The 23,854-nt window shown below is 31.4% G+C and overlaps 1 protein-coding gene across 1 annotated transcript; it reads right to left on the reverse strand.

Annotated features, from left to right (window-relative positions):
• Window positions 1-2,988: 2,988 nt before the first annotated feature.
• LOC143044764 (uncharacterized) lies at window positions 2,989-18,882 on the reverse strand. The gene is made up of 6 exons (XM_076216925.1): window positions 18,666-18,882; window positions 11,211-11,482; window positions 9,009-9,126; window positions 6,729-6,824; window positions 5,780-5,962; window positions 2,989-4,100 (listed from the first exon to the last, which is right to left on the reverse strand). Exons 1-6 carry the CDS (start codon window positions 18,880-18,882, stop codon window positions 3,811-3,813), a joined length of 1,176 nt encoding a protein of 391 aa, XP_076073040.1. The 3' UTR covers window positions 2,989-3,810.
• Window positions 18,883-23,854: the final 4,972 nt, after the last annotated feature.

Consider the following 23,854-nt stretch of genomic DNA (forward strand, 5'->3'; position numbering starts at 1 on the left):
CTTTATAAAGAATATTTCCATAAAATATTGGATGTGAAATACCTGGACATATAAGAAGTCTGCATGTTGATCTATATTTACGAATGATGTCCTTATACCGATGATAAAGTTTAGTAAATGTTTACACAAGAGATACAACGACATGTAAAATCGCTGAAAGATGAAATGACATTAGAATTTGCACATGTTGACAATAAAATAAAGGAACTACAAACAAAGATGTCACAATTTTAATAAGGTCATAATACAAACAGTTTACAATCGGTTACAAACGAGAACAACTCACAACATAAACTGGTATTTAAAAACATAAAACTCGAAAACAACGACCAAGAGAGCCTTAAGGTATACGTTAACGGTATCGTACATTTTATTGGATTAGATTTCAACGTAATTGGTGCCCGACAGATCGGTCAAAATAACGGTACAGCCACTACGGTCAATCCAATTAGAACGAAACCCGTTATTGTGTCATTTCAAGAGGGAAAACATCGCGTTGATGTACTAAAGAATAAAAGAAAACTGAAAGATATTGATGATTTTAAAAACATATATATAGAACCGGATCGTTCTCGTCAAAAAAAGATTGCAAGAGGCAAACTTTCAACGCTACGCAAAATCTATTCCAAATCTATAATTCAGAAACGGGCAGGTTATTGAAAAACACAATTAACAGCCACGCCAGTCAAATAGAGATGATACAAAATTAACTATTGGTAGCTGGAATTGCAATGGCTGGTATGTCAGACGTGAAAATGATAACGGGAGAATTTTAAGGGAAAATATATTAAACATTCTAAACTGTGATATTGTTGGTATATGCGAAAGTCATTTCAGAGATAATCAGACAATAAATATGAATGGTTACACTTGGATAGGTTATTATAGAAATGTTATTTCGAATAAGGCTTGGCGAGGAAGCGGGGGCGTAGGATTTCTTATTAAAAACTCTATATTTGAATATTTTGAAATTGACATTCTCGACAAAAGAAGAGATGATATACTTTGGACATATTTTTAAAAATCTGTAAATGATCCGAACTTAGTCTTATACTTCAGTGTATGCTATTTACAACCTGAGAGATCTAGTAGAGGAAACATTTCTCAAGAGATTTACCAGCATTTACTCTCGCAACTGTATCTTTATAACACAGGCAACCCTATCTTTATTTGTGGAGATTTCAACAGACGAATAGGAGACTCGCAGGATTTTAACGATTCGCTAGATAATTTACCGAAACGACAATATGTAGACGAGCAAAAGAATGCGTTTGGTGAACACTTGCTAGATATCTTTTCAGATGCAAACTGCTGTATGTTTATCGGTCGCGGAGACCCTTCGAAAGACAATTTCGCATATGTGTCTACACAAGTCCGTTGTTGACTATATGATTACACCGTACAGCGACACTGATAAATACAACAATTTTGAGGTAAAGCTTATCTCAGGCATACTTACAGACTACGATATTGATATGTACCCCGACTAAGGAGTCCCTGATCACTCGGTTCTTACTTGCACTTTTAAGTATTGTATAAACGAAAACATGAGTGAACTTCAAACAGTATCTGAAAACCAATCTTCGGTGTCTTCGGGAAACAAAAAATACTTTCGAAAATATACTGTATCGAACATTCCGAGTGATATTTTTGGCAGCGAACGTTGCGTCAGAATTCTTGAAAAGGTAGTTGACTCTTTACTAGACATCCGAAATTTAGAAAACCGAATCAGTACAATATACAATACCTTAATCAATGTCCTTCATGAGGAAATGGATGATAAAACGGACTATAAAGACTATACTCAAAACAGAAGCACACGTAAGCGAAGTAAGGCGAGGCCGTATTGGAACAATAATTTACGCAATCTGCTGACCGATGAGAATAAAGCTGAAAAGGTTTTTTTGAATTTTAAAGGAAATCGACGTAAGAAATCGGAAATGAGAAACATATTCAAAACAAAGAGAAGATAATTTGATAAAAGTTTACGACAAGAAGAACGCAAATACAAAATACAAAGACTAAACAACATAAAATCATTCAACAGCGGAAATCCAAAAGAATTCTGGCGAGAAGTTAACAAACTAGGTCCTGGAAAAACATGCTTGATGGGTTCGTGTCTCATAAACCCACAGACATCTTGCAGAGGTGGAAAGAAGAGTTCTCCAATCTGTTCTCTAGCGAAGTTGTAAATGTCGATAATCACGATTCAGTTCATAGCGCAAGTGCAAACCCTTAATAAACAACTCCAACAAGAACTTGATAATTGTGATATTCAGGAAGAAGATGACACCACGGGCATTACGGACGTTAATTAGTCGATCTCTTTCAAAGAACTTAAAAGGGCTTTACTTAATTTGAAAAACGGGAAAGCAACTGGTATAGATAATTTGCCTAACGAATTTTTGAAGTGAGAAATTGATTAATGTATTACTTGAACTGTACAACGCCTGCTTTCGAATGGCATATTGTCTGATGCCTGGTACCAAAGTATCATCTGTCCATTTCTTAAAAAGGGAAAAGATTATCGTGATCCATTAAGTTACAGATGTATAAGTCTGATGTCAACCGTTGCAAAGGTATTCAGTCAAATACTAAATGGTAGATTGATACCACCAATGATGTCTACAGACTGGTTTTCGGTAGATTCCGGTGTACGCCAAGGAGACAACTTTGCACCTACATTGCTTGCGTTATTCATTGACGATGTGGTGCCACTTATCAAAGGTCTTTCGCAAGGAGTATTGGTTGGAAACGATTAGTTGTTTATTTTACGCGGATGACGTCGTTCTCATTTCGGACTCAATTGAAGGCTAACAGTCTCAACTCAACGGTCTACATGACTGGACAAAGAAAAATCTTCTTAATGATAACATTGAAAAAACCAAAGCTTTGCATGTTCGTAAGGCATCTACTATTAGATCATATGTTTTGTTCAGACTCGGACAAAAGGAACTAGAAAACGTGGAAAAGTACCGTTATTTAAAGAACATATTTGTAGTTTACAGACTTATTCAAATCGTATGATAGCATTAGCCTCTGATTTCCAGGGTTAATAGCTTATCTAGAACTTGCCCCTTTTCATATATGGTCTGCCACCTCGAACATATTCGGCGATCATCATACAACATTTTTAAAGAAACATATGCATTTCTATCACTGAATTTTAGTTCATATCATATCACAAATTGCATTTCATATAAAAGTACATATATCATATTTGTTAATAAATGCTGTGGCCATTTCCTGCCAACTCTAATTTGTTATTTTTTAATGAGCATCTAAGATAATCCCAAGAGCTCTGCTCGAGGAATTATGTTTGTTGAGGGTTGATACGGTGTGTGATATTGAAAAAGCCATATCATATACACTTTATTATATATCATACAGATAAATTGTATGTGTAATACAATCATTGGCTAACGTGTTGTATCAGCCACCCGTGATGATATCGATATTAGCACGGTTGCAAAAGCTTTATCACATCTTCAATCTGTATGACGTCACGTCATCGATTGCAGTCACTGTTGCAAAGGCTTTATCAAATCCCTTATCTGTATGACGTCATGTCAAACATATATTCTGTAAGACGTCATGTCACATAAAAAACATCTAGTTGAGGTATATGTAAATAACAAAGTGTATATGATATGGCTTGTTCAATATATATAATTTTTTAAATATTTCTCAACCAATATATATAATCCCTCGAGCAGAGCTCTTGGGATTACATTGGTGTCTCGGGTTGATGAGGATGCGATATTGAAAACGCCATATGATATTCTCTATATAAAAAAGGTCTAAATAATATTATTTGTTTCTAAAAAATCCCGAAATCATTTGCTTAATTCTACGTCTCGAACTTTTCTTTTTAAAGAAAACTTCCTTATTCAGACAATGAATGAAAGTGCCAGGTGAAAATTGATCTTTAAGTGTACCACCTCCAGAAGGTTGAAATGTTCGTTTACTCATGCCTGCTAAAACTTCTGTTAAAACTTCCACAAAGTTTGTTCTTTCTAGTTTGTTGGCATCCTTTAAACACAGATATAACTCATTAAGCATCCATCCTCCTGTTGCCGATGATCGCACAGCAAAGTTTCCTAGAACAAAAACAATATACAATCTCAAAAAAGAAAATTTTGTTTGGAACAGAATTGAGACAACTTGAGATGGCAGATCAGCATTTCTGGTGGGTAATTCTGTATGAACTACAATTAAATATTCACTGTTTCGTCTTTTCTCACTTTTCTTTTTAGTGATTGTTTTGTGTACAATTCTATTTTCTATTCATTGATATCCTAGGGAACATTGCACAACCTGCATCGTATTATATAAACACTAACATGGAGAAAATAAGATTTATTCTCGTGTATGGACAAACAAAAAAATAATGTAATCACACTGACACATCATGAAAATCTTGACCTGTAAAACATTCATCGGTGTGACAGCATTACAATTGTTTACTGTGAGTGTACAATAAAATGAATCATTTGATGTACCAAAACAAATACATATCTAGCAAAACCAGTAATCATAATTTTACAAATATACCGGTATGCATGTACTTGGTGTATAAGAAGGCACTTTTGACATTGTATTATTTGCAAATACTTTTGACATTGTATTATTTATAAATACTATAATAAAAACAAAATATCATTGTGCTAACATTAACATTCATTACGTTGCTGGTAAATACAAAACAATCATCTTGCACTTAAGTTATCATAACACAATGGAAACTAGGATCACCCCATGTGATTTTGTTATGTTAAAGTTTCCGTAAAGTTGTCGTTTTTCATGTAGAATTTTCATGTATATCTAATTTGAAGCATTGGTCCTGGTGAGTAATTGATTAATTTGGAAACAAACGTAGATGACCACCAAAAAAAAAACCACATACATATATTGTTTTATATTGTCGAATAATTTCTTTTTTTCTATATTTCAGTATGTAACCTTAAAATTCAAAAGTCAAGGTGAAAGAAGAATGTTCATTAACTCCATGTAAGTCCCTAAATAATAAGTATATAAATTCCCGGGAAATATGATTGAAACATAATTTACAGATTATGTCCTGTGAAGGTGCTATGGATCAAGAAGAACAAATATACTAACGTAACATAACCACTTCATTTATCACCATGTTTTTATTTTTGATCACATGTTTTTGTTGACCTATTTGTTTTGATATTATCATGTTTATCAATTCGATTCGATATTAATGGGTGCATTTTACATAGACAAATATAATCGTATAATATAATCAAAATGAGGATGTTAATTTGATGTATGCCTTTTTGTGCTTCTTCGTTACATTTGTTGTTTTTATAGTGATTAAGATGATAACACAATGTTGACTGCTGTACCCCTATTTTTGACATTTTTACCTATTATGTCTGTTTGTTTTGTTCACGCATCGGTGACTATATAATGGAATTTGATGCGACTGTCATACAAGTGAGAGGTTTAGCTAGCTATAAAACCAGGTTCAATCCACCATTTTCTACATTTGAAAATGCCTGTACCAAGTCAGGAATATGACAGTTCTTGTCCATTCGTTTTTGATGCGTTTTGTTATTTGATTTTGCCATGTGATTATGGACTTTCCGAATTGATTTTCCTCTGAGTTCAGTATTTTTGTGATATTACTTTTTACATTGTTTAACAATTTGTTTTGTGTTTTACTGTTCATCGATTTGTTCCGGTGTTATCCTATTTGTCGATTTGTTTAAGTGTTAGCTTTTTTATCGAATTATTCAAACAACGTTCTTACCGGATTGCGCCGAAAACATTATCAACGTGTCCTCAGGACAAGGAATCAATGTTATCATAGGAACGTTTGATAGCTGGTCGTCTGTAAGAGTGGCTTTGGCGTCTGTTTCTTCATTTTGTTTTTCTTCTGATTGACATAACTGTAATTCTGTTTTCGATGAAACGGTATGCATGTGTTCCGTTTCTGAAGCGAACACATTAATTTTTAATGCAAGACTATGTTTTCTTTTGCATAAAAATTGCATATAAACTAATACATGATTTTGATCTATAGAAGGACTTTTATATTATATAACCTTTACTTTATTATTTTAACAATAAGTCAACATGTTTTTTGTACAGTCTAGTAGCAATTGACCTTAAAAACACAACAAATAATTATATTAATTCTTAAATTACTATTTAAAAATAAGAAGATATAGTATAAATGTCAATGAAACAACTATCCACAAGAGACGAAACGACGTTGACGTAATCAACGTAATGTCACAGTGTGACCAATGATAATTTGGAAAAACCCTCCGCTTTATAATAAGCTATACAAGTAGTAGCACAAAAAACGAACTCTAGGATAAATACAAACAGGAGAAGTCAATTAAAACGCACAAAATTTAAAGATAAACATTAAGTATAATCTTTAAAAGGTTATGATGTAGCAAAATCGCAACAAAACCAAACAAAAAACAAAGACCTGATTAATGTACAAATTAATTAACAAAAACAAAATATGAAAGACAACGACCACCGACAACCAATTGATTTAAAAGTTCATATTTCTCACTTGACACAGATACATACTAAAAATTTGCGATTCGGATCGTTCAATTCTCTCCTTTCTCTGTGGTTTGACTAACTTGTTTTGAGGTTTAAGTTAAACTATCGATTAGTTAGCGGATAATTGCTTACATTATTGACATTTACATGGAAAATGAGAATATTTAAAGGCTTACTTTGATATGTCTCTTTTAAGTATAAGAAGTCATCATCATCATCTGTATCAGACGTGTCAATTTCTTCATATTTGTCTTCAAATAATTTGTTGTCGCCTAGGAATGAAAAAAGAAACCGTTTTACTAACGTAAACTACTCTAATATATCTACTTTTCTATTTTCCAGTTATAGAAAGCAAAGAAGAAACACTGGTTTGCCTTGTTTTATTTTAAGTAAACAGCAACTTAAAGTTAAAGTTTACAAATTTCAAAATGTGGATTCCGGTTACTAATTCGTATAAGAAATATTTATGGCATCAGCTGAAAACTTTATTATATCTCAGTAAAATATAAACTGATCATTGAACAGCCAGCCCAGTAGCTCATTTCTTCAGTATAGGAATTACTATACGACTGTTTTACTACTGAGATTTCCTGTTATGAAACTTTATAAAAGTATAAACTTAAGCAATATATCTTATTCGGGTTTAGTTGTAATTCCTTGTCCGTTTTAAATTATACTTTTGACCCTTTCAGAGTATATAAGCTCCCTAACGTTTTAATGGGGTATATTTTTTCAAATACTTTAGATGTGCTACAATGAATAGTAACTGTCCGTATTTCTCACAAACTCTACACAAATATTTTTCTGTTTATTTTCTTTGTAACTGAAGTAAAATAGACAATTTAACATGAACACATTGATGAATTCCAGAATTATAAAGTTAAATCCTCAAACAATTGCAATATGAAGGTTAAGCTGGACTCCGAAATGTAAGACTCAGCTTTCGGGACACATATGCAAATTTAATTTTATCATCTATTCATTACTTGTGTAGGTTTTAAAATAGCAAAAATAAAATAGAATAAAATAAAAATACTTATTTTTAAATATGATTGGTTTTATCAACTGTTAATTCTATTTGCTTGCTCGTCTTTTTTTCTAATTGTTAGACGTTGTTATAATTCTGCAATAACTATTTAATTTCAGCAATGTTCTTTTTAAGTTTAAAGGAACACAAATATGCCGCATAAACAATCACCAGATTTTCAGTTTCACTAAAAAATCTACACAAATCAATCAAGTGTTTCAAATATTTACTGCTAATAAACATGATGATGAAACATAATCAGCACCAATCAAACTAATGGTAGCTGCATGAAAATTATGGCCATAACACATATCCTACTCTATGACAAATAATAAATGGAAAAACATCAGCTGGTCGATTTATTCCTATATTGTTAGAAGACAAAAGTCATACAGGAATTATCACAAAACTAAAGAAAATCTGAAACCTAAGTCTCAACTAAAAACATACAAGCTTTTTGATAAAATAATTCAATAAGTGTCGGCTTTATTGACTTCATTCCCCGTATCAATTCACAGATACAGTTAAATTTAATCTGCCTCCACATGACTGACATCTAGACTTTGATAAAATGATCGTTTCAAAACGTTATTATAAGACAAACGAATTGATTTCAGTTTTCTCTTAGTATAATTTATTATTCTTTATAGCCGCATTTCAGTAGCACCTACAAATAGACCATTTTCATATTGCCGACTTTTGACTCCGGGTTCTATAATTTTTCGACAGGTTACCTAATCCGTGGTAGGACATCATGTTACTCGTTCAACTATTAGCAACAAAAGGAAATACAATCAAATATATATAATCCGTACAATTCTGGTTGAAAGTTTACTGTTTTTCCGATGATTTAGTCATGTAAAGAAAATTTCCAAACCTGTCAAAAGAATACGAAGTCCTGAATATGAATATGGTCTATTGAGTTTATAACTGTTTGTTGGTACGGTGTTACTGGTATACGTTTCCTGTTATAAGATTTTTACGAGGAAGCTTTTGCATCTGAGGGAACAAATAAAGAATAAATGTCTTTGTAATTTTACAAATGTCAATTTGAATTTGTTGACTGATATTGAATATCTGTGTCACAAATAACCTCGGATATAATTCATATGTTCCACTTATCGTAACCCTATCCTCATATCCCGATTGGGATACCATCCAATGTGTATCACGTCTGAATGCAACTAGTTGATCAGGAACAACTTACCTCTCTGTTGTACTTGAATCCACTTCTATATTTGGCAAGTTATATTGTGCTCGTTTTGTGCAATCTTTAACTTATTCTATCTAAAGTGTTAAGTTTTTTATAACTTGTCTGATATACTAGTACATTTTTTTTCTTTTGAAATTATGATTTTTATTTTCCTATGGGTATTTTGTTTCCTCCTTATATTATATACTTTTAACAAGCATGATACTCGATACTCACATATAGCTGAAGCGTCCGCTTCTTCATTTCCAAATCTGTTTTGCCTTAAGTTATTATTCCCGGCAGGATTAAGAAACCATCCTTCATCCATTTTACAAATTCCTGATACCCTGCAAGCCTTAACATAACATAAAATTTAAAAGTAGCTAGCATTATCTATGAAGGGAATTTTTTGCATAGGGTTTTACTTTTTTTCTTCAATACGGCAAGGGTAAAACATTGAGTGTATGAGAATGCTATTTCTATTGTAATTTCAAACGATTATTTCTTAATTTAGAATGTGCAGTCTACACATGCATTTAGATTATAAAAAATCTAAAAACATCTTTGTTAATAATTAAAACCAATGCATGTATATGTTACAGTGAATTTGTATAATCAGTGATTATGTAGAATCCCTGAAATTTTCAGAGATTATGTAGAATCACTGGCTAGTTGAGTGATAATGTAGAATCCCTGAAATTTTCAGGGATTATTTTCAGGGATTATGTATAAACACTAGAAAAAACGTCAGGGATTCTTTATTTATAAAGAAAATGAATAAAAGTTAAATAATTTATTCTATAAAATCACATAAAAACATCATAATAAAGTAACAAAAATTGTAAAATGTTAAGCACAATATATCAAAATGATAATTTTTTTTTAAAGTTAGGCACACTATCTTAAAATGTTAAACACAATACTAGTATATTAAAATAATATGCTTCACATCTGTTTTACCACAATATCCACATTTTAAAAATCCTTTTCCTGCACATATCGAATCAGATTTTAACGACACGCCTAAGAGAAATAAAAAGTTCAGTAAAAACATCTGAAGGTACACTCCCCCCCCAAAAAATTTTTTAAAAAAAAAAATGTTTAAAAAATGGGAATTTGCAACCTTGAACCGGTTCGGGCAAGAAAGATACCATGTTTTGTGGTCAGGCAATATCCTTTTTCAAACTCTTTTTTGAACAATTGTCATTATGTTTTTTGAGTTTCCCTTTCCTTTTTTATCCTGTCGAATTGCTATGAGAATATTACACAAAATGCAAACTTCCTCTAAAATTTTGTTCTATTTGTCAATCCTAAGTTCTGCCTGTTTTTCTATACATTTAGATACCTAAGTTTTCACAGTTTGAATTTCTTGTTCTTTGAACAAAAAAACCCATACAAAACAGTTGTTCCATAATCTTCTTCCCATTTGCTTTACATGTATCACAAATAACATGCTTATGGATTTAAGAAATAATTCATGGGGGCTTGAATATATCCATTTGACGCTGGCTTTTAATAAACAAACAATACATGTAAAGCAATCGCTATAAAGGGAATGTTAATATTATTAACTTCTCGAAACCTTGTGTTAGTTATATCTATTAGATCATCCTCTGTGTTTAAAAGCAAAATTATTTCTTCTATCAAGGAAAATGAAAGAAACTTAAAATTATAATTTGTTTATATTAATTTTTTTTATCAAACAAAGGATCATTAAATTATTCATAATCCCTGAAATCATATTAGGGAATTTGTAGAATAATTATTAAATTGTTCAGTGATTATGTAAAATCACTGGGCATTTTCAGGGATTATATATAATTACTAATGATTTTAGTGATTCTACATATTCCCTGAAAAATCAGGGATTCTACATAATCCCTGATTATACAAATTCACTGTAACATATATACAATACATGTATACTACAGTAAGTCCCGTGTGTATATTGCTACATTTCTTTACGAATCCATAACGAATTATCAACAAGTTTAATTCTGTGTTTGCAAGGGGAAAGTTATGAATACTAAATAATTTTCATGTTTTGGGACATAAGTTTACCAATATTGATTTGATAAATAATAAACAATCAGCACGTGCAAAATAAGTGAAATGATACAACGTTGTTCATTTTGTGAATTTAACATTGTAACAAGTGTTAAATGATTTTAGAAATAAGTCTTTCATGCTATGCTCAATTTCAATTTTAACATGATTAGGAATTATATTTAGATGTAAAATGGTAACAAATAGCATGCATACCTATGTGATAATGACCAATGCAGTAGAACAGATACAGATTTGGGAGTTCGGTATTTTTGCTATTTTACTTTTTCATGAATAAAATTAGTTGGTTTTGGAAAGTTTGCCTGTAACTGTATAAATGATATTAATAACGGGATGTTCTCACTAAACACCAAACTATAATGTTATCTTTACCTGAATGAAAAATAATTTCGGTTTACCACGGAGACCTTCACAATTGTCATTACTGAAGATGTCTATCAACTCGCTAGTCTTAACAAGGTCTTTTTCTAAATTGGTAGTCTTTGTCTGTGTATGATTGGTATCATATTTTACACCACCCATGATATGTTGTTCTCTTGTCAGGTATGAATCGTGGAGGCTTGTTCCGGTTTGTTCCTCCTGACCATGAGAGGCTATTACACATACAAAGCAATCCGAATTTTTATGACACTTTTTTTTAGCGACTGTAAGAAAAATATATATTACTGTTATGAACTCTTTTTTGCATATAATATAGTAAAACTTTGTCAAACCTGAGTACACTTGTATTGACAGTTGCAGTTGTTATTTGTTATCAGAATTGGAAGTAGGATTTACACAACGGGTAAAATCGTAAAATCAAACGAAGCATTTTTATATTTAGTCAGAATATTGTCTATTTCGTTAAATCATTCTTTAACACTAAATGTTAAAAGGTGCATGTTTTGGCCAGACTTACAGAAAAAAAAATTAAAACATGGTGAATTTTCTTCTTATCTTGCTATCAAGTTTATGTTTTATAGGACAAACGGCACCCAGAAGTTTTACAGGTTTACTGTTTGTTAGTTGAATCAATAAGTTTCTCATTGTCGGTTAAAAAAAATCTTTTATAATTCTGATTCGATGTTTTCACAATCGTTTAAAGGGGACAGAATTGGGGGTGGCGACAAATGGAATATGGCAGCCGATATTATAATCGATAACCGTCAACCAGACTATAATTTTGTCCATAAAATAATAGAATAAAAATGTGATCATATTTTAAACAAATAGTTTAAACCGCTAGGTGTATATTATCTAAAAGCAAGACCGTGATAAGTAAGTGGATATGTAACATGTGTAAGTATCATCTGCCTATGATTCTCATTTCAACAATGATAATTTAATACCATATAATTCTGTTAATTTTATTATATTATTCAACCACAATGACTCATGTAGAATTTATTTTACACATTTTTCTTTGTTTTGTTAGATTTAGCATTCCTGATGATGATAAATTCGGTAAGGAATTTCATACGTTCTAAATACATCAACGAATCATATAATTTAGAACTATTTACCCCAAGTTTTGTTTGAAATTGGCTCAGTTGTATTAGAGGAGAAAATCTATGAAAAGTACACGTCAAGGAACACTAAAATACGGAAGATTCCAGAGCTATAAGATCGTAGGGTCTCGTCCAATTGTCTTGACGGAAATCGAAATCGAAATTTTAAAGATATTGTATTTTGATAAATGATTATTTTTGTTGTTAAAATTAATTAATTAATTACCTATTTTTTATTTTGAGATAACACTTAAACAAGCAAATCAAATTGTCTTTTCATGACATTAGTTCCTTTACGAGACATCAGATTTTGATGCAAACAGGATTTATATTCCGTTTTAATTATAAGCGTTTTTGCCTGCCTCGTCAGATTTCAATATTTATTACAATCTGCATGTCATAAGACAATAAATGCATTTTATTGTGATGTTATATTTTAATCATCATAGACATGTTTTTTTCACTGAACTAAAAATCAGAAAAATTATACCATTATCAATTACCATCCTTTGTTTGATTGAAATGTGTCAGAAGTTTCAGAGATGTATATTTTTGAAAAGTTGTACAAATGCTACAAAATAAGTACAATTTTTTTTTATAAAAGATAGGAGAAAGTTATCAAATGGACATTCACAACCTGGACATTTACAACCACAAATTAAAGCCTGATTTCACAGTTACTAGACCTTCCACTGGTCTAAATTGAAAAATTGTGTACAAGAAAAATCGACATATTTGTTCAACGTTCGAATAATTGAGACCCGGTAGACAATATAAATCTACGTAGATATACAAATCAACTAAAATTCAACCAAACGTACAAATAAATCTGACGATGCATTAAACAAAAAGGTGTTGTTGCTTTTGTGTGTATTTTAATTGAATCGATGTCCAAGGACTTAATTGATAACAAGATATAGGAAGATGTGGTATGAGTGTCAATGAGACAAGTCTCCATCTAATTAACAATTCATAAAAGTTAACCATTATTGGTCAAATTACGGTCTTTAACACGAAGCTTTGGCTCACACCGAACAGTAAGCTATATAGGGCCCCAAAACATACTAGTGTAAAACCATAAAGGAAGGTAACTCCAATGCAACATTTTGTATTGGCAAATTTCCAATGAAGTTCATTAAACTAAAGTTTTTGGCAAATTTCCAATGAAATTTATTAATAACAAAGTTTTTGGCAAATTTCCAATATACATATTTTAAGAGCAGTTTAGGTGAGCTATTAAAATGAGTTTCAATTACCAACCTTACACTGCTTTTAAATTATGTTTTGTACTTAAGTAATTGTCCATTAACCTAGAAACCCTTTTCCCCCCTTTTTTGCACCTTATTCCTTAACGGTGTGAGCCATAACTCCCAAAGACAATTCTTACCATCCCTTTGTGGTATTCCAATATCCAAAATCTAAATACATGGTTAGATTCATCATATCAAAGAACCCCAAGAATTCAATTTTCGATGAAATCAAATAAAGTTCAATTTTGGACCCTTTAGACCTCAATGTGGACCAATTTGATAACCGGTCCTAAATATTAAAAATCTAAATACATGGTTACATTCAGCATATTGAAGAACCCCATATATTGAATTTTTGTTAAAATCAAACTAAGTTTAATTTTGGACCCTTTGGACCTTAATGTAGACCAATTTGAAAACGGGACCAAAAATTAAGAATTTAAATACACGGTTAGATTCGGTATATCAAAGATCCCCAATAGTTCAATTTTTGATGAAATCAAACAAAGTTTAATTTTGAACCCTTTTGGCCCCTAATCGTTGGGACCAAAACTCCCAAAATCAATCCAAACCTTCCTTTTGTGGTCATAAACCTTGTGTTAAAATTTCAAAGATTTCTATTAACTTATACTAAAGTTATTGTGCAAAAACCAAGAAAAATGCTTATTTTGGGACCTGTTTTTGGCCCCTAATTCCTAAACTGTTGGGACTTTAACTCTCAAAATCAATTCCAACCTTCATTTTGTGGTCATAGACCTTATGTTAAAATTTCATAGGTTTCTGTTTACTTATTCTAAAGTTATTGTGCAAAAACCAAGAAAAATGCTTATTTGGGCCCTTTTTGGCCCCTTTTTCCTAAACTGTTGGGACCAAAACACCCAAAATCAATCCCAACCTTCCTTATATGGTCATAAACCTTGTGTTTAAATTTCATAGATTTCTTTTTACTTTTACTAAAGTAAGAGTGCGAAAAACAAATGTCTTCGGACGACGACGACGACGACGACGACGACGGACGACGATGACGGACGACGACGACGCAAACGTGATACCCATATACGACCAAAAATTTTTCAATTTTTGCGGTCGTATAAAAAACGAGAAACACTTATGAACCACATATGATTTAAGTGTATAACTCCTTAAGGGGCAACTAATAGTTTCGATCGTATCTGTAGTTTGGGGATCCATAATTTCTGACAATGTTTACTATTCACACTGTATTCCTATCTGTACAATATAGATTAATTATGAACTAAGCACTGAAAATAAGATAAAATTCGTAAATTAAGGGTAATAAGAACATGAAGAAAACTTCTGATATTTTAATTACAAAAAGGAAATAGGACAATGATGACATTCTGAGCTTTTTGATTGATCAGATGTTTACTACCTCGTCCCGTTTATCAAGATATAAAACACTGTAATGCCTTTCCTCCTTATGTTTTTTTTTTTCAGTTATCCATGTCAGCCTTGTCTATTGACGGACAATAATAATTTTCATAAGGGTTCAAAAAAATTCACAAAAAATATACCTCTTTATTATTTTATTTTATATTGTAAGAAGTTTCCGTCCAAGGTTGCATGGTTAATGAATCTAAGTAACGTTTAAATACTTTTAACAGCAGACTGTTTGTAATGTTAACTAGAAGAAAACTAAGTTTATTTATAAGAAATATACAAAAAATAGGAAATATTTTTTTACAAAATTTCCTTCTAGATGCTAGCTTTGATAATAAACAAGCTTCTGTTCAAGTCTGGTACAAATCCAGGATATTTTAAGAAAGTGATGAAAAATTTTAAAACGTTAAAACCACAGAGTGAATGTAATGTTAATTGGCAGAAAAACTAAGACCTTTTACAAGAAAAATACGGAAAAACAGGACATTTAATTCTGGATTCTTTCTTATGAACATAAACGAGAATTTGTTTAAGTTTAGTACAAATCCGGGATATTTTAAGAAAGTTAAATATAAAGCTTTACCACACCTATCACATCAACTTAACATGATCCTAGAAAATGAGGTCAAGGTCATATAGACCAAAGAAGAAATACATGTACACCTCACAATCATTCAGTACACTAAATATAGTTGACCTATTGCTTATTGTTTCTAAGAAACAAACTAAACCATGAAAACTAAACATTGGCCAATGAACCATGAAAATGAGGTCAAGGTCAGATGAACCATGCCAGGTAGACATGTACAGCTTAATTCTTCAATACAACAAATCTATTCGCCCTATTGCTCATAGTTTAAGAAAAAAATCAAAACACAAAACTTACACTGAGCAATGAACCGTGAAAATGTGATAAAGGTCAAATCAAACCTTTGACACTAACATGTACATCATAAAATATTTCTATGCACCAAATATAGTAGACCTATTGCATTTAATATAAAAAAAAACACCAAAACACAACTACTTAACTATAACCAATGAACCATGAAAATGAGGTCAAGGTCAAATGACACCTGTCAGTTAGACATGTACACCTTACAGTCCTTCTATACACCAAATATACTATACCTTGTTGTTATGTGTTATCGTAACTGAGATGTGTACTTAATCACCAAAACTTAAGGATTATGTACCCTTATGTTGATTCAATGCTAAACATATGGAAATTTTATAGAAAATCCACAGCCTTTATCCTTGTACTGTGATATTTGGCAATTTGAGGACTGATAGATATAGGATAATTGCATGCAGTGCTAGCATCGATTTCCTTAAAACAAGTTTATTAATGTAGTTATTGGTTGAAATAAATAAAAATATGGACCAAATCAAGTACACATTTTAAGGTGTGTTTGACTTTAGTGACTCAGCACGAGGTATTTTGGAATTTACAGGTTGGTTAGAACTTTTTGTAAAATATAAACACTAGCACATCATAGAAAAGCAAGTGAGTAATCTATGTTTCAAATTTTATAACAAAAATCTCTGTATTAAAGGCTGTGGATTTTCTATAAAAATCTTGGTTTATTTGCCACAAAGTACTCTTTTTCTTTTAAAGGCAATGAAACAGTAAATTATAATGCATTCCATCAAGTTTCCCCTAGTATATGTACAAAATGGCCTGTCTCTATTATTCATTATATCTGTAGTTTTGATACAATTGATGTTTAAAAAATTTGTACAAAAATGGCTACAGAAGTGGTCATAAACCTTAAAGTCATATGAAACCAGTGAGTGGTGAAAAATAATGTTTATCCAATTCTTGAACCAATGCCTGTATATATCATAAACTTAGAACTCTGTGCACGATTTTGTCATTTTTTACGCAAATATATCGTATAATCGTCAATTTTTTTTTCTCTCTGTCTGTTATGATTTAACAAATATGGCTGCTCATTAAATGCCGTGTTTAAAGTCGAAGATTACCGATTGTCACCTTATAGTGAACAAATAACAAAAAGCATGGGAATTGAGCACGTGTTTAACATGTACAATCAGATAATTGTTTATTTTAATGACTGATCCATGTGTATTGCGATCGCCGGATTTTTACGAGGAGGGTTACGCTCAGGTCACTATGCTGCTGCATACTGAAAATATGTCGGCGAATTGCTTCCTAGAAGCAAGCAATTAAAAATAAATAAACTTCTTCTAAATGTGGACAAATTAAAGAATTTTCCTCAGAAAAAAGTATAAGTACATAAGTTGTATAATGAAAACTATCCATTTAGTTATAAAAAACATATGCATGATTTTTTTTTAATTTGAGGTTTCTTATGACTTTAACCTAATTCACTGATCTATGAAATGAGGCCGAGGTCAAGTGAAAAATGTCCGACGGGCATAAGGACCTTGTAAGGTACGCACATACCAAATATAGTTATCATATTACTCATAATATGAGAGAAATCAACATTACAAACAATCTTAACTTTTTTCAAGTAGTCACTGAACCATGAAAATGAGGTCAAGGACCATGGACAAATGACAGACGGAAACTTCGTAGCATGAGACATCTATATATAAAGTGTAAAGCATCCAGGTCTTCCACCTTTTAAAATATAAAGCTTTAAAGAAGTGAGCTAACTCCGCCGCCGCCGCCGCCGCTGTCGCCTTATCCACAGCCGCCGGATCACTATTCCTAAGTCGAGCTTTGTGCGACAAAAGTCGCAGGCTCGACAAAAAAGGATAAACTAAGATTTTTTTTTACAAAATTTAATTATGGATACTATCTTATGATCATACACAAGCTTCTGTGAAAGTTTGGTAGAAATCCAGGATTGTTTCAGAAAGTAATTAAAATTTCAAAAACTTTAACCACGAGTGAATATTAGTGGACGACTCCGACGACAGAATTTAGGATCTCTTTGTCTCGATTTGTCTGGCTTTTTGGTCAAAAGACGCAGGCTCGACAAAAATCACAAACTTTATACTAGATATTACCAATGTTATTTCAACCAGCCGGTGGAGCTTACGTTTTAATTTGCATAAGGGCAGTCTATTTGAAGTAGCGTATGGTAAGGATGATGGCCGTTATAATTATAATTGATTTCTAATCACCTATCAGTGTCACAAAACTAATATACAAATGTACCGATTGTATGATATGGGACGAATAACTGAAAACTTTTATTATTGATGAGTTTATCCTGAAACACCTGTCTATAGACAGACTGGTCTTCAATGTGCAAACTGGTTAAACCCCGCCCAGTCAACCGAAATAAATCAAGTAATGCCTCTTACATATATACTTGATTGGACATATTTTACACACCAAATCAGTTGCAGTAAAAATATTAGATTGTCTGATATTAAATCAGAAAAGGATAATGTTAATTGAAAATATGACACTTCACTTCATAAAGAGATGTAGGATGAAACCACTGCAAACAAGGATAACTTGCAATTGGAACTAACCAAGTTAAAATAACTATTTTGGTCAAATTCAACATCCGATCTCTATTTTGGTCTATAGATTTTCTTCCATTATGGTTACCTGATTTATATCCAGCAAAAATATGTTGATTTGTTTTAAACAAAGGAGTTACATACACCAATGAATGGCAAATACTTACTATTGACATGCGTGAAGTTCTATGTTTTATATCAAAGAAATTAATTTTTCTTACTGTCTTTTGCTTTATTACGCATCTGTTCCGCTGTTTGATCTCTTAATGAACAAATCTTAAATCCTAAGCTCTTAAAGACTTTCTTCATACGTTTGTGATCAACTGTATCTCCATTTCTCTTATGGCTTTTATCTTTGAAATTTTCATTGTGTATCAATAAAGCAATGCCTCTTTCTTTCATGTCGAAGTTATAAGAACTGTTATCTGAAGAGTCCATGGTCTAAAAAAGAATATAAAAAAGTAAGATGGCAACAGCTTATACGTTGAGAAAACCTGCATACATAATAAATCTATACTCGATATTCAGATTTTGGAATCAAACGTCATAAAAAAATGGTATTTAAAAAGGATTAAAAAAAGATATATAAACAATGGATAAAGATCAAACTTTGCATCGGATTAATGTTTATAGTGACCGGATTTTACATGCGCGTTTTCCCAATTTAAATCGCTCATCAATGGAGTATAGATTAAACCAGATTCAAGGACTAATCAAATACGAAGTTGAAGAGTTGTTAAAGCACATATATCGGAAATGGAAAACCCCTTGTGACGAAATTAGGTAAGGCTGTATATAACCGGTGGTAAAAAAAAATGGTGTTTTGAATAATTCAATATGTTATAAAATGTTAACCGACAGAAAATTACCGTATCAATAATATTTTATGTCTAGCCAGTGCTGGACACTGGGCTGGTGATACAATTGGGTAAAAAAACGTCCAACAGAAGTTGCATCAAAATAATTTGGGTAAAATGTTTTTAGAGATACCAGACTTATAATTGGTACGCAAGGTTTGTGTTTCGTCAACAGTAAACTCAGCAGTAGCGCTCGCATTAATTCAGTTGTTTATGTGGCTTACCAAGTCAAATTCGAAGTTGTACTGCATTGAAACAATATAAATTTTGACACCCATTAAAAAAAATCGTGAGAACTATTCGAAAAGACTTCCTAAGTCTCATAAATTTGATTTAAAATGACAGTTGGCATAGATACCATAAACAAGATCCGTTGTAAGATGGTCATGATTCTATTTGACTCCAAAATCAAAAACAGAATAATTAACTACTCATGACTCATATAACTGTTTTGTCCAGGTTTATATTAAAACAAATGGTAGACGTCGACACTTTTAGTTTTGTAATCTTCGGCAGAATAAAAACTTCCGTTTTCCCTATTGCATTTGAATAATTCAAAAGTAATTAATTCACATCAAATGTACAGACAATAATAACGATCCTAAGTATGTAGCAGAGTAAGGACTTTTCACATCACACTTTCAACATGTTAAATATAGAGACATTTTCATATTGTAAGGTTTTCTAATGAAATAAAATACAATTGTAAAGTCAATGTTCCTGGTCAATGTTCGTTTTTTAAACGTTAAATGGGAGTAAGAAAAAAATAACTCTAATCAACTAATTGTTGAAAATATTATTTTCACATATTTCCTGTTGTTTGCTTTAAGACACATGTGTGTAATATGTGCTTTATGTTGCAAAATCTTTCTATCATTTTATGCTTTCAATCGACATGCTATTTGTATGTCTCTCTTTCAATTAAGCTTATCGTCATAAATGCTTGTATTCACCTCTCAAATTGCAAGAATTGATAACATATTTTAAACATTGTACATATATATACGTACTAACACATATAGAGGTCTTTTCTACCTGAGTGGTGTTCTTTTCTTAATTCAAGCATGAGTTTAAAAATATATCAACAATATTTAATTTACACTAAGCGTATAAATAAAAAAACATAGTGTGTAGGCAATTATAAAGAGTAACCAAACGGTCTCATTTTGAATATAGAAAAAAAAATTATTTAAATCCAAATTTTATGCGATTTCAGTGGGATAAATTATAAGTAAATCAAAGTAAAAACAAAATCATAATTACAAAAAGGTAAAACAGTACCTAGTTGATAGATAGACAAAAATGCACACAATTATATAAATACATTTTTGTAGTTTTCATATTGTTTAAGAACTAGACCAACGCATCATGCAGTGTATATGCGTACATTTGTAGATTCTAAAAAGAATCATAATCATGTCTACGAGTACTCTACATTAATAAACAAATAAGGTCTTACAGCTTTTACGACAGGATCCACCATTAGTAAATTTCTAGTCTCTTATCAGTTGACCATATCTGATATCAGTTCTTGGAAAATGGTATTTAATATAAACATTTATAAATAGAAGAGATTTATCTCTTTTAAATTTAATATTTTGTCTGTTCCCTTTTTCACTTTATTACAATAAATAAAGGGTAAAAGAAAAAAAAGATTGGATACAGAGAAAGTTAATTTTCTAAGGCTTACTATATAAAATTGGCAATTTTCCTTCTATATGTTTGAGAACCTTCAGAGCTGAGTTGGTCATCGCTGTTGTCTGCCTTGTGTCAAACATATATCTGATGAGATTGTCGTGTCTGTAAAGACTGAGCAATTATTTCAGATTAATAATATTTGGTATGCGCGTTTCGTCTACCACTCATCAAAGGCTCTTTATTCAAATAATTGGAGAGCCAAACCATATACAATGTTGAAGAGCATTTAAAACAAAAAATTAAGATCAAATTCAACTTTGGTTTCCATAATTTTATAAAATTCGAGATTACATGTAAGTTATGTTAGCGCGAAACTGTTTATGAAATCCTGGATTGTCTGCCGTTAGTGTAATATGTGCATTGTTGACAATATTTTATTATGAATCATACAAATACATTTTATATTCACATTCATCAATATTATTTGTGTTATAAACGTTTCTCTGTGATGAATATACTTGCGTGTGTTTGTGCTGTATTTATGTCACGTAGTATTGTCATTGTAGTGATATTTTTTACCATTGTTATAAAGCTGGAGGTACAAGCGTATTGCACAAATTAAGATAGATTCATTCAATGTGGGTTTTTTCACTTCAACTGAATATTTGGATTAACAGACACCTATTTGAGACGGAACTGCAAGGATTTTTTTTTATGCTTAATCATTTCCAATTTTAAAATACGCTTGCTCCTAAGATTGAACAAGAGTGCACACGCTGAAATGTATCGCCTTCTTTACTAATCATTGATATTATGTTGAAGGTCTTAAATATAAAAAGCTTTATTACAACTGTCACAACTATCCATTTAATTGACTAAGGAACCATGAAAAAGCTGTCAAGGTCAGATGAACCATACCAGGCAGGCATATAGAGCTAAAAAGTCTTCCATACAACAAATATAGTTGATCTATTGCTTATAGTTTAAGAAAAACAGGCCAAAACACAAAAACTTAACACTGAGCAATGGACCGTGAAAATGAGGTCAAGGTCAAATAAAACCTGCGTGACTGATATATGTATCATAAAATATTTCCATACACCAAATATAGTTGACCTATATTGCATATAATATTAGAAAAAAAGACAAAAACTCAAAAACTTAACTTTGACCACTGACCCATGAAAATGAGGTCAAGGTCAGACACCTGCCAGCTAGACATGTACCCATTACAATCATTCCATACACCAAATATAGTAGACCTACTTGCATAAAGTATAAGAAAACAGACCAAAACACAAAAACTTAACTATATCCACTGAAAAATGAAAATGAGGTCAAGGTCAGATGACACCTGCATGCTGGACATGTGAACCTCACAGTCCTTCCATACACCGAATATACTAGACATATTGCTTATAGTATCTGAGTTATGGACTTGACCACCAAAACTAAAACCTTGTTAACTGATCCATGAAATTAGGTCGAGGTCAAGTGAAAACTGTCTGATTGGCATGAGGACCTTGCAAGGTACGCACATACCAAATATAGTTATCCTATTACTTATAATAAGAGAGAATTTAACATTACAAAAAATCTTAACTTTTTTTCAAGTAGTCACTGAACCATGAAAATGAGGTCAAGGACATCGGACATGTGACAGACAGAAACTTCGTAACATGAGGCACCCATATACAAAGTATGAAGCATCCAGATCTTCCACCTTCTTAAATATAAAGCTTTTAAGAAGTTAGCTTACGCTGCCGCCGGATCACTATCCCTATGTGGAGTTTTCTGTTCAATTAAAAACTTGTATTAGAAATTAATCAGTTGCCCATTTGCATTATTGAAAGTATAAATAAAATCAAAGCTTAGGATCACAAACTGTTTTTTTGGTATACCTCCAGATGGGGAGACGTCAACGTATATGATACGGTTGATGCGTCTTTAAATGACCAACCTTCGATAATAGTATGTCAATCAACCTAAACTAATATCATAAATTTACAAAATGTACATATTTCATTAAATTTTATTTATATAACAAAGCTGTTTTGTGTAAATAATCAACATAAAACTATTAAATTAACAGAAATATTAGCTTAATTTACAACTTTAATCAGTGGAGCATGATCCAAAACAACCAACAAAACCTAATATGTATTTTGACTATGCAGATGTAGAATCAGTTCAGATCTATTTATATAAATATATATATTGTTTTACCAGTCATATATGGTTGAATCAGAAATGTATGAGTTGTATTTATAACTGCATGGTTTTGCTGAATTCAATATTTAAACATGAGATCAAACATACATATAAAGGTTCCTTATCAATCAGAAAATGTATTTATATTAAGGTATTACTGTTCTACCATCCTGACCCTCCATCAACCTAAAAATATGATGAGTTTGCTTATTTATAATTAGTTCAGCTCAACAAGTACGGTTTTGTAAACTAATAAAAGTTGTAATTCACAAATTTCTAAATCTACCAACATATTGCTTTGAATAATCTCAGAATAATAACATATCATAGAGCAGTGAGGTAAATTTTCATTAGATCATATATCCATACAAGAGTCAACCAATTGTTTGATAATATTTTAATGTTTGTATGTTGTATAACAATACTTGTTAAGAAAACAATTTTATCAAAAATACATAAATTAATGTAGTTTAACTACAATTGAAGACATATGGAAGATAACTCAACTTCAAAAACGTGTTATATAGGTGTTACATTGCAATAGATATACAAAGATTGGACCAATTTAAGTAAAAATTACTTAACTTGCCACCATGCTAGAGGTCTAAATGTGTAATATTTTAATAAATCATCCATTGAAATTCAAGTTGTAATACATAGTTATCTTTATAAACAGTTGTTTTCTTAACTATTTAATTTCTTTT

This window comes from Mytilus galloprovincialis, chromosome 9, assembly GCF_965363235.1.
Source record: "Mytilus galloprovincialis chromosome 9, xbMytGall1.hap1.1, whole genome shotgun sequence".
NCBI lineage: Eukaryota > Metazoa > Mollusca > Bivalvia > Mytilida > Mytilidae > Mytilus > Mytilus galloprovincialis.